The sequence below is a fragment of the Arachis ipaensis genome, chromosome B08 (genome assembly GCF_000816755.2).
Source record: "Arachis ipaensis cultivar K30076 chromosome B08, Araip1.1, whole genome shotgun sequence".
Classification (NCBI taxonomy): domain Eukaryota; kingdom Viridiplantae; phylum Streptophyta; class Magnoliopsida; order Fabales; family Fabaceae; genus Arachis; species Arachis ipaensis.
The window spans coordinates 9,140,834-9,154,432 of record NC_029792.2 but is presented as its reverse complement, the minus strand read 5'-3'; the positions used below and the strand labels follow the sequence as shown (position 1 = coordinate 9,154,432).

Genomic DNA, 13,599 nt, shown 5'->3' with positions numbered 1-13,599 from the left:
GAATTTTGTTGGTGATTGTACACCATTTTTATATTTGTATATCATGTTTTGTATTAAAAAAATTCTTATTTATATTTTTTAATTGAAAATTACTTGATTATAAGTTTCATTAAAAACACTAATTAATTAATTTTTTATCGTATATAAATAATAACTAATCATAATATATACGTTTAAAAGACTTGTTAACAAAATTACCTGCAATAGTTGAAAAAATTGATATGCTATATATGTACGAGGCTATGATATAATTAAGGTAGAAACTCAGTTGCAGTTGACTTCACATGAAGTTGATAGTTGAAAGTTGTTAGATGGTTTGATTGATTTGATTAAATTTTCATCTAACGACTCTCAGCTATCAACTTCACGTAAAATTAGCTGTAACTGAGTTTCCACCTATAATTAAGAGTTGTTAATAATGTTTTACTTATTGAAATGATGAAAAATGAGATGAATATGAATAAGAAGAAGTGCAAACCAGTGAAAGTGGTGAGTGCAATTTCGTACTCTTGTCCAACTTTAACCTTAGATAGTGGGATTGGCTTGTCTTCAACGAAATCATCAGCACCACCATCATGAGAGGAACCGCAACTATGTTTGTGTCTGTAAAGTGGTATGAACTCAAAGTAAGAGAAAGTTGGAACCACTGCAAATGTGACACTCTCTGGTGGTGAACTTGGATCCACATTAACCCCAATCCAGCTCTCACTTGAACCATAGTCACCACTCACCAATGGTAACCCATTTGCATAGTGCCTTAGCCTCTTCAAATATGGTTGCATTGAACCTGTCATTATCGAATACACGTACTTTGCATTTGGCCATAGCTTTGGAATCAAACCAAACCAATCCATCACTTCTACCTCCTCGCATATCCCTTCTATTCTTGATGCCAAACATTCGTTTGGTGTTATGATTTCCAACACCGCCTCTCTCATTTTTGGTACCTTCTTGTTCAAACATCACCACATACAATTAGAAATATATTTTACCTAACAATTTAAGATTTTGGAAGAAATGATTTCATGCGAGTACCTTTATTCTAGAACTTAAGGTGCCATGTCGAATGTCATGGCACAAGTCTCTCCAGAGCTCTTCGAAGCTGCGAAAGGCTTGGACGATGCCATAGACGAAGGCAGAGGTGATGAATTCGACATCATGAGAGAAGAAGAGGCCGAGGAGGAGGTGGCAGTAGGTGGATTGCTTGTAGTCACCGGCGGAGATAACCTCATAGGGGCTGCAAGTGAATGACTTAGTTCTCTCCTGTTTGATCCTGAACTCCTCACTTGCATAGTAGTGTGTTGTGGCGGTTCCTGCAATTAACCCTCCTTTTGTTTTGAATTGGTTGCCGCTGTATATGAATTCAAGAATCTTACCTCCTTCCCTTATTGGATAAACCCTATCATTATAATAGTCACATGTTCAAATCTCAAATAATAAACAATAATCAAATCTCAGAGGTTGCATTGAGAAGCACACCTTGATCTATATGCTGCAGATAAAGTGAAAGTTTCAAGGGTTGTTTGTGCACTGTGCCTCGTGAATGGAACAAATTTCTGCCTTCCTTCTGTGGTTCCGGAACTGCAAAAACCACCCCCACCACACAAGAATATCAAAATTTTCTCTTTTTTTTTTCCAAAGAAAAATGGATGGTGATCTGTGATCAACTTGCATATGATGAAAAGGCTGTCATGTTAATTATTTTCACATGGGCTATTTAATTTATGAATGAATCCTTAACTATACTCCATGAGACAACATAAAACAACCTTATGAATGAAGCATCATATGAAAATTGGAGCTAGAGCTAGAGCTAGAGCCTAGAGGGAATAAATAAGTAGAGAGTATGTATGACCTATACCAGTAAAATATTCCATATATATTCTGATTCCTATAAAAATGTGCATAAACTTAAAAGTATGTTTTGTATGCATAAAAAGGGTGTAACACCCTAATTAATCTAGTCTTCCTTCCCTACTAATAACCATTTCTTCAGATATTCCACCTTGAAATTCTCTTTCAGGATCCGGCATAGCACCTCCGTTTGGACCGCACCGGCCTTGGCAGACACTTCCTCGAACCACCTAATGATGTCGCCTTCATGATCATTGATGTTGCCATTGTTGACATAACTGCTAGTGCTTCTAACTGCTTCAGGTTCATGTTTATCCATGGCTCGATGATGATGAACAAGTAGCTTAGTAGAATGGAATAATATAGTATATATGATAGTGTTATTGTAGCAAATAGTGTTGCACTAAAAGTGAATAATTATCTCATATTTGGTTGAGTGGAGGGTCCGGTTTTTGTAGAAGGCAAGTAGGTAGAAAAGGCCAAGAGAGAGAGAGAGAGAGGAGCCCCACCATTGAATAATTATCCCCCCCTTTTTATAAAAATATATAATTGTTTTTTCCTCTTTTGTTGATATATTTGGATGTTGTATTGTGTCAAAGAAAAGGGAGTAAGGGGGATTGAAGCAATGAAGCTTATATTGCAGAGCAGAGAGAGGTAGTCTAGTAAAAAAGTACAATGAGTTGTAGACCACATACATGTAATGGTGTTATCGTTTTTGAGAGAGAGAGATTGATTCTTGTGATGGCATGGGGGGTACAAAGGGACCAAAGCCAACCAGTGATGACAGCTGATGAACACTTTCCCTCCAATTTCATTGTCAGCCACCATTTCAAAATGCCATCATAATAATATGTATACCTAGGTTTTTTTTTTACTTTGTAATTTATATACACAAAAATGTTATAAAATTACTAGAATTTATTATTTTTTATCATTAGTTAATATACCAAATACAAGTAAGGTTCCCACTACATGTTAGCTACGCATGTAAGTGAGAGAGCAATATAGGCAAAGGGCATATCAATTAATACTTGATGCAAGAACAAGTTAAAGCATGGGTACATGACATGAAGAGCATGTTACATCAAGCTTAATCAACAATTGACACAAACAAGATTAGTAATAAGCATGAGAGCATTTGGTCCCATCCTAACTCAATGATGATAATGTATAAAAACAAGGGATCATGAGTTAGGAAAGACTAAAGCACTAATCTTGTGTGTAGAGCAAATATTACAATTAATGCCAAACAAGTCACAAAGCACCAAGATTAACCAAGAAATTCTCAACAATTGAGTAAAAGAATTCAACACCATTATTGAAATGAGCAACTTAGAAAATAAAATGAGAACAAGCTATAAAAATAAAATTAAAATGCAATGAATGCTAGTATGCAAATGCAATAAAAGAAGATGGAAGAAAAGAGAAATTTGTTTTTTTTTTAATTTTTAATTTATTTTGTGATTATCATCATTTTTTAATATAATTATGCTTTAAACGAAACAAATCTCATAAAATAGAATAAGCAATGGTTACAATTTAAAATCGTAATTATAAAATAAATTATGACTACGATTTTTAAATAGCGTGACATATAATAAGTTATAATCTTGTTTAAATAGTGACTGTAGATTAAATTATGGAGATGATTTAAAATTAGTGTAACCATTGATCACAATTTTAAAATAAAATGATCATAAAATAAGTTATAGTCATACTTAAACTATGACCATAGAACAAACTATAATCACAATTCTTACACGTAATCATAAAATAAATTATGGTCATGATTAAAAATTATAGTGTAAAATGTTAAATAAAAAATACTACAAAAATCTATAGTTATATCAGAACAGGTCACGTATGTCACCAAAAAAAGAATAGGTGGTATTTCAGCGTAACCATTTACCCAAAAGGAAAAATATAGGTAACCAACAAGATTTTTGAATAATGTGTAAACAATGTGAATTAATAAAGTTAAAAGAGTAAATTTAATTAGTAGCATTAAATTAGAGTATAGTATATTTTTATTTTGATTGACGGTTGTTTATGTTGTTCAAAATTTTCATTATTCCCCTAATACTCTTCTTACCAAAAATATTATAGTGAAAAAAACAAAAAAGAACAAAGAAGGAGAGGAAAAAAAGGAAAAGGAAATGGGACGGTGTTGGCTAAGATGGGAGTCATAATCGCTGCCATAATAAAGAAGAGAAAGGAATAGAAGAGGAGATGAGTGACAGTAAAAAAAAAAGAAAAAAGAAAAAATGGAGAAGAGGTCAGAAGGGGGCGACGACCGTGGAGACCACGGTCCACAGTGGTCGCTACCATCGAAGGAGCATAACGAAATCATCAACCATTTGTCTCTTTGTCTCCCTCCATCTTCTTCCTCTTCCCTCTCTTCACTAATGTCCTGATCTTCTGCCTCTCGTGCTTTGTCGCTGCTTTTATTTTGCTACTGTTGTGTCACACTGGTCTGTCATTCTATTATTGTGGTTCTCGCCTCATCGTTCTGTTCTTCAATCTTTGCCTCGGCATCGAGGTGCGACCTAGGCAACAATGGCTTTTAGCTAGTCCTCATTTTTTTATTTTAATTTAGTGCTAGTGTTAGTGAAAGTAGAATTTTTTTTAAGCCGTGTTGTTGGTGATGTTATTAGTAGTGGTAATGTGATTGTTATTGTGGTATTAAATGTGGTGATGAAAAATAGTTATAAAGGTTTAGGATTTAGAAAAAGAGCAAGTAGTTTTGATTATTGTTAATGCTGATGATGATAGTTTTAACGATGAATGATGATGGAAGGATATTATTTCCAGATTTTAACATTTTCTTTAACTGAATCAATAAAAATTTAAAGGTTAGATATTTTTATTAAGGAAAAGTACATGGAATCAAGAGACCAGCAAAAAATTAACCAAAATTACATTAATTTATATTAATAATTAATTTTAAATTTTTTAAATTCAAAATTTAAAAAATTTAGAATTGATTAAGTAAACCTAATTAAAACATTTTTCTCTTCTCTTTCACATTAACCTACCCACCTCCAATAATCACACACACAGACCTCTCTCTCTCTCACCGTCAAGTCCTCTCCGCCTCTCCACCGTGACTCACTTCTCTTCTATCACTGACATCTGGCTCGTCGGATTTGCCACTGTTGACAAGAATCGCTTTCATTTCGTGAACCAGATGTGTTATCGGAGCCGCCGTTGTAGTTAGAATTGAACTTGAGCTCGATCCCTAAGGCGGTGGCGATTCCGAAGGCGGGGGGACAGCCGGAGAAGCCATGGAGGCAGTGGCGGGCGTGGAGGGAGGAGGCGACGGAGGAAGAATTCCTTACAACCAGCGCATCTCTTGGCGTCACCATTCCGGCCTCACTGATAGTCTAGAACAATGGGTTAGTTAGTTACGCCAATTTCTAGTTCTAGATTTCTAGGTGTTTGTGATAATTCCCAAGTTGAAAATTGAAGTATATATGTTCTTGCTTTTGAAGGTGGACTTGGTTGGAGGATACTATGATGCAAGTAATCATGTGAAGTTTGGATTGCCAATGGCTTTCACAGTAGTCGCACGGTAGCAGCATCATCACGATGTTGCTCTCGCGTTTGGGATATTAGATGTCATTTTGATGATTAAAAAAATTGCAAACTACAGAAATATAAAAAAAAAATATTCATTTAATTAATATGAAAAAAAATATCATAATACTTAACAAAAGAAATATCCAGTTATATTTTAGCAAAAATAATTAAATATCTATAAAATTTTAAAAAAATATGAAATTCTTAAAAAAATAGAGACATTCACATTTGCAATACAAAAAAATTCGAAAAATATATAAAAGAACATTCATTTAATATGAAAAAGAAACATTCTGATACTTAGCAGAAGAAATATCCATATATATTAACTCGTAGAAATTTTGGATTCACTCAAAGGTATTTGGCTGATTTTTGGCTAATACCCTTTTAGTTCCCTAGCATTGTTCATTTTTTAATGGATTTCATTGGTTTATCGCTTCAAAAGTTTATCACTATATTATGTGACAACCAGCCAATAATTCCATCTTTTATGAGAAAACCAAACACATTAAAACATTTGTTTGGTCTCATTCATTTTATGTCAGTTCGTTTCAAAGACCAACTTGTTGATCTTTTTTACCAAAATTTTGCCACCAAGTCTTTTTCTTTACTAATGTTTCCAAGTTAGGATTGTCAAGATATATACAATTCTAACTTGCGGAAGAGTGTTACTTAAATTTTTTTATTAGTTTAATATTAATGGTAATTAATTATAATTTTAATTTTCTATTTAAGAGAATCTAATAAAAGATTAAAAACATTTATCAATTTTGCATTGGCTTGTCAATCCATCAATACCTCTATGATGTACATAGTGGGTCCTCCTAAAGATAACTGCATAACAAGACAATCATTCATAAATCACACTATTAATCAAATAGAAACTCATCATCATCAGACAGTGAATTATTTGATGTTTCTCTCAATATGTACATCCATTCTTTTATTTCAAACTTTAGCTTCAACAAATTTGAAATACTTTTAAAACGTTACAGCGTTTCATCATGTGTTTGCATTGCAAGATGAGGCTAATTTTTTTGCTTATATACGTTTGTTATAAATTATCGAGTTAATTTTGAAATAAATTTAAAATATATTTTATTCTAATATTAAAGCCTTGATAAAAATAAAATGGATTTACTAAATCAAAAGTATTAAAAACCATTCTCAACAAACAGGCTAGAATTGAAATAGCAGTTAAAGCAACTAAGCAATTATATAAAGCATTTTTCAGTTACAGTAAAGCACACACACATAATTCATATTATATATAAGACACACGTATTGTATTACTTTAATTTTAAGAGAAAAAAAATATCTTAATTAATAACTTTTATTATTATTTTTAAATATATTTTTATCGTAAATAAAATTATTATATTGAGGAGTTAATAAAAGTATTGATTAAAATAGATTAAAGGTAAGTGATATATAGGTGATGTACGTTGTGTCAAAGTTTTAAGAGATGTTGTCTATGCGTTAAAAATTAAATAGGGTAAATGATATTGATGGGAGAAAAAGAAAGAGAAAGTTTAGGGAATTAATTCTGTATGTAGTAGTTAAATTTAACTAAGTTAAATAATAAGATTTGGAGTATTATTATTTATAATTGATTTTTATTAATATTAGACCAACTTAATTAGATTTGATTAATAAAATACTTAGATGTGTAGTATTATTCACAGTTAAGTAATTAATATTTAAAAAATTTGATTTTAAAAATAAAAAAAAATTAGTTTTACGCTCCAAAAATATGTGGCCTCCCATTTCTCTTACCTCTCTTCTTCTCTCCTTCTGTGTCTTTTGCTCAGAAGTCGTCCACGCGTCCTCAATTGCGAACGATTTCTGCAGTTATGCCACAAACAACATTTCAAAACTGTGTCGTTGCGCGGCGCCATCATCACCGTCCGTTGCTCAGAAGTCGCCCGTCTCAATAGTCACGCGTTCTTGTACTTACTTCTTCTCTTGATCACTGCGGCTTCCATCTCTCTAGAATCGAAAAGCGAGAGGATTCTTTTTAATAACGTGAGATGTTTTTTTTAGGTTTTTAATAATGTGTTTTTTTTATGTGTTTTGTTTATAAGTTTTGGATGTTTTTTTTTTATGTGTTAGATTTTTTATCATAATTAAAAGAGTTTTTTTTTATATTTACAATGATTTTAAAGATTTTTTTTATGTTTTGGATATTTTTTTCAATTGATTTTAGACATTTTTTTTAGTTTATTTAATTTAGAGTCCAACTAATAGTTAGTTAATTGTTGATTATATTTTAGTTGATTACCTAGCATAATTACAAAAGTAATGGGAACTGTAATTGATAACATACTCATAGAATTTTGTCAAACATGCTACTACAATGCATGCAATGAATTAAAATTCATTTTATTCTCTTCATTCGAACTATATATATAAGGTTTGAGACATTACTTACAAACTGAAATTTATAATAATATGCTACATATATATATAGTTATAATTCCTTGCTGAAGAGTAGATAGTAGATAGCTTTAATTTTGGTACATTTTATCGTCAAAGCAGTTGTCTCTTTTATTGTCTTTTTCATACCATCTTTATATACCTTCATTCAGAATTCAGATAAATGCATGTGATCTTGTCAACATGCACAGCTTCATGCATACAACCCATGTGCTGCAATTACTACCGACCACAACAAATTACTTTTTTCTTTTTAAATAATTATTTGAGTAATTATAGTTTGAAAAATGTATTTAAATAACATTTTTGGTAGTGCATTTGACTTTAATCTTTAAAACAGTTAAATTTATAAACAATAAAAAGGCAGCTTGACTTGCACTAATAATAACCAATGACGATCGATGATGATAAATCTATCCTATCATTTTCTCACCAAAACCTCCCCATTTCATTTCCACATAATAAGAGAGTATACGTGGTCGACCTCAATCAACACAAATTGCACGTATGATTGGGATTATGATATGATATGAAATCTATGTTGTATAATTATATATGTGGGGCAAAGAAGATACAGCAAGTGGGAAAATCAGTGTATATATATATATATATTCGAGTCATAATTTATTTAGGGCACATACATGTTTAGAAACTTGATTTTCTTTACTCTTTCCGTACAATATGTTGCAACTTCTTTCATTCTAAATTATTGTCATTTTTATTTTTTTAACATATTAAAAAATAGTATTTTTATTTTTTAGTCATTTATGCACGCATATTTATAGTGGTCAGAGAGAATAAAAATGATATCATGAAAATTCTCAATGACTTAGAGAAGGAACTAAATTTATGACTTCTTTTAATTTTATATATTTTAATTTTAAATCAGATTTAAATTAAAATTGTTATTGAGTCTGCAATATTAATTATGCAGAAAATAATTTTATTTTACTTTATATAGAATAAAAATAGAAATAGAATAGAAAAGAGTAAATAACATAATTATGTATTCTATTTCAACCACCATATATAATGTGACTTACATTCAATCTCCACCATAATTATGATAGAATTTCTACTATTTTTCTCAAAAATTACAAACATCAATTCTCAAGGATTCTACCCAATTTTATCAGGACAAATCAAACTTTTATCTAAACTTAATTTGATTAGATTTACTTTCTAAACTTTTAACCACTAAGTGCTCACCCAATTTACTAAGAAAATTCTCTCTGAATCATGAATATAAAACAAAAATACATACAAAAGAGTTTGACATGATTTCTGACTTTTTTCCAATATTACTTTCTTTGTCTTTTTTTCAATGACTTTTTTTAATACTTCACATGTTTGCTTTTTTTCTATTGAATGTAAATAAAAAAAGATAAAACTAAAGAATATAAATTTGAATGTAAAACGATGAAGGAGAAAAAGATGTAGCAAAAATGTTACGAAGACCTAAATAATGTGCTCTCTCTCCTTACTTCAATTTCTGGTAGTTTATCCTTTTAAATAAGAGTAAAGTTTTTAAAATTTGAGTTTGGTTGAACACATTTAACTTTGTTTTTCTTCTCCAAAAATCAGAATAGAGACTTAAAGAAGAGATAGGACAGCATCAATGATTCATGGCTTGTAGAGTTAGTATAAATTTTTACCTAATTACTTTTCTTTTTTTTTTATTTTAAGGATCTGAACCATTAATCTATTCTTTGGTTCAAAATTTTAACTGTGATCTTTAATTTGCAACAAAAAAAAGTAATTTCTATTTTCTTCTTCTTATCCAAAAATGTGTAACAGAAAAATGGCAACTTCAACAAGTTAGACTAGTTGCACAAAGATAACAACTTCCTTTTTTTGCTTTACCTCTGGATCAAATCAAATTTGATTTTACTTTTTAGCTGTAATTTTTGACTTTTTCCTCTCTTGCCTTTTCAGTTGATGATTCACTTTTTCTCGTTGCTTGAATCTAATATAAACATTCCTTTTTACTTGTAAAACTTCTTTTCTTCCCTAATTTAAGGTTAGTCACTTAGGCTATGGACAGAAGAAAGAAGTGAATACTTAGTTAGAGAGATGAGCATATTATAGGTTTAAGAAGAGAATAAATGTTAGCTCTTGCAATTAGATTTGTGTTAATTATTTTTCTGGATAATGAAAACACACATCACACTCACTTTTAAACTTTCAACCCAAACCACTAATATTTATTATCATCAAATTATTATTATTTTTTTAAATTCAACATAATATATCGTCATGAAACATTTTGTCTTATAAGTTTAAATTAAAAAAAAATTATATTTTTAACATATTTTCTTACACGAAAATTTTGTTTACATTTTTGTAAGTTTTTTTTAAATAACAAATTAAATTTTAAATTGTTACGTTATAAAAATTCTAAAATTATATTATGAATCTCGAAGGATCAATATTTGAAAAAAAATTTCATATCGAGGGTTAATACTTAAAAAAGAGCCTTATAAAATCTTAAAATTTTTTGCCACATGAACTAGTTTTTGTGGTGATAATTTTTCCAAAATCTTGTAGCTCATTATATTTGTACTTTTATCGAGAGTTGACCAATAAGAAAGAATTACCTGCAAAGATTTTTAATAAGTGAAAGATTCTAATAGTCAAAAGACCGAGTGAAGTGCTACTGAATGAAGCTAAGTGAACGCAAAATGGAGCTAGAGACTATGTCATCATGAAACTATTTGCTTAAAAACTTAAATTAATATTTTTAATATATATTAATTTAGAACAACATTACACTCGTTATTTTAATTTATTGAAAATGCAGTAGTATTCGCCTTAGAAATTCACATAATAATTTTAAAAGAGCATCACATAATTAACTTGTTACTTTGATATTAGTTGTCATTCATATATACAAGATTCAGCTATTTATATATTGAGTTGTTCTCACTTCTACATAAAATAAACCAGTATCTTTATTATATATATGTTTGAATTATTTTCGCAGTACATATATATTAATGTATCAGGGTCGCTGTGTTCTGATCTGGCACTGCTTCATTGGAATGGCACAGTGTTGCATCAATGGTGCCAAGCCCAATATTATTAAGCTCTGCATGCACAGCATTAATTATTATGATCTCTTCATTCATGTATAGTTTAAATAGCTAGCTAACTAGCTACCGTACCTCTAAAAATCTGAATAGATAAAGGGTAGGTCATATTAACATGACTCATATGTCCTTATCTATTGCTTCATGAATGGATCAAGACAAAGCCTATGTAAACATCATTTCGTTAATTCATTTTTTCTTCCTTTCATCACTGCAGAAAACTGGTAGATAGCAGCAATATAATTTATTTGCAGCGATTTCAAAAACTGTCTCTATCTGCTGCATTTGTTGTAGGCCATCAAACGGAATTAATTAATAATATATAATTGATCTTTAATTAGTCTTGATTAAATATCATCAAAATTATTGACTGCTGCCTATATGAGTACATGCTTTTCTCTAGCTCTTTCTTTTCTTTGTTTTTTTTTTTTGGTGAAATATGTGTTTGAAAATTGTGTGTAAAATCCAACGCATAAATGGTCCCCTGAAAATGGCATGTTGAAACCATAGTCCATTTTACATTAACAGCATTGTCGTGGTGGGCGAGATTATATTGACCGGGACATTTTTGGTCCTTATAAATTAAATATGGAAAAGTATATGGATCTCTTTTAATTAGTAAGATAATTAGAGTTTGTTTGGGTGAGTTTTGATGTGAAAAGATTTTTTTTAATTGATTTTTTTAAAATATTTTTTAAAAAAATAAAAATAATTTTATATTTAGATATTTTATTATGTAAAAATATCTTTTATTTAATAATTATATTTAGATATAATAATATAAAAGTATTATTTATTTATTTATTACATTAAAAATATTTTTTAAATAAAAAACTTTAAAAAAATTAAAATTTTATTAATACATTAAAAAAAAATCTTTTTTTAATAAGTTAATAGCGCACAAATAAACTCTTAATAATATTCTTCAACATTAATATATATATGTTTTATAGCCTTGGAAATTGCCAGTTGGCAGTTGACACTGATAAGGACGAGCTATACTGTTTGTTTAGTCTTTTCTGGTTGATAATGTAATGTTGCACAGTTTATGAATTGTGATAGTTTCATTTTCATTCTCTAATTTGGAAAGATAAGGGCGGCATAACACAAACAAATCAAATCACACACATACACGGACATTATTATCCATAGACGTGGTTAGTCAAACTTATTATCAGAATGCTATTCTTTAAAATTATTTATTCAATTGCCATTGTTTTAATAGGATATATATATATTTGTTAGGAAGACTAGTTGATTGTTACGATATTAGTAGTTGCTTTTAAGATGTACCTGTAACTAATTATGAATTATTTATTTGAAGTTAAATATTAGATTAGGATAAATTAGTATATCACCATTGACTATATTATTGTTTGAAAAAAAGTGTGATTTTGAGTTGATGATTGTTTTGTTAGTAATGCTTTGTCGAGATTTTGTTACGGTTAATCACTATGTTATGTTAGGATTACTTTCTAATTTGAAATCAATAATTCTTTAGTTGATAATGTAGTTACCATGATAGATGTTGATTATAAATTATGTTTAAGATATTATTATATTAACGATTTTTTTTGCTGTATTGGTTCATTATAATGGACGGTCAATCAATGACGATAGTATATATAGAATAATGATTCTTCCGAATTTTTTTTTTCCCTAAAAACTCAAAAGAAAAATCTTCATAAAAAATCTGGTCTTAAAAATGGTGGTGTTATTTTGAAAATGACTTGCATTTTTTTGTTGTAGGAGTTGGAAAGTGACTACTTGTAAAGTGGACAAGAATACAGGTTATCTTTTTTCATTTTATCGTACTTTATAATCCGGCATGTCAAAAACTAATTTATTAGAGATCGAAACTCTATTTAAAGTTTTGCTGCTAAATAGACTAATGTCTGAGTTAAGTACTAGACCAACCAGGTTAGTTTATAGGTTATGTCTTTTATATGCTTGCAAGCTTCACACGATTCAGAATCATGTATTGTATATGGATTTTTATTTTTTTTGTTGGTTTACACCTGTATATGGAAGTTGAATAATTAAGAGAAAATGTATGTTATGGAAGCTAAGCCCAAATGTTACGGAAGCTAAGCCCATATGATGGGGAATCCATCATTCACTTATTAGTCTTCTCAAACTTTAGTTTAAAGACGGCACACACTTAGTCCAATCATAAAAATAAGTGAGAAAATCTAAACCAATAATAACATTCCACGCTAATGAAGAGAAAATGATGAACTGAGTTTTCTTGAAGAATAAGAAACTAGAAGTATGAATAATTGCAGAATTGAAAAGTATAGAATATGGAACTTTAAAAGAGTAGGAACAGAAAAAGAATTGATTTAGAACATTGAATATAGCTTAACCTTCACCAAGGACTAGGCCTATGTATATATACAGCAGATACCTTGTGCAAAAGGCTGAAAACAGAAAACAAAACTAACTACCTACCAATCTTGTTATCTTGTTGATTTTCTTTACAATCTTGATAATAACCTTTAATTCATTTTGACTCATACTCTTAATACCTCCCCCTGTCAAACTCAGGTTAGACCTTTGGACAATTTTGAGTTTGTATTTTAATCTCTCAAATGAAGTAGTAGCAAGAGGTTTTATCAAAATGTCTGTTATTTTTGCTCAT

General features: G+C 29.8%; 1 protein-coding gene across 1 annotated transcript in view; it reads right to left on the bottom strand.

Moving 5' to 3' along the window:
• The window catches only part of LOC107610474 (jasmonic acid-amido synthetase JAR1), a 13,015-nt gene extending 10,657 nt beyond the window's left edge, over positions 1–2,358 (bottom strand). Inside the window, exons 1-4 of the mRNA XM_021108103.1 lie at positions 1,962–2,358; positions 1,480–1,686; positions 1,036–1,399; positions 479–947 (exon numbers count right to left, since the gene is read on the bottom strand). Of these exons, the coding sequence (XP_020963762.1) occupies positions 479–947; positions 1,036–1,399; positions 1,480–1,686; positions 1,962–2,173 (1,252 nt within the window). The 5' untranslated portion in view covers positions 2,174–2,358. The remainder of the gene's footprint in view (positions 1–478; positions 948–1,035; positions 1,400–1,479; positions 1,687–1,961) is intronic.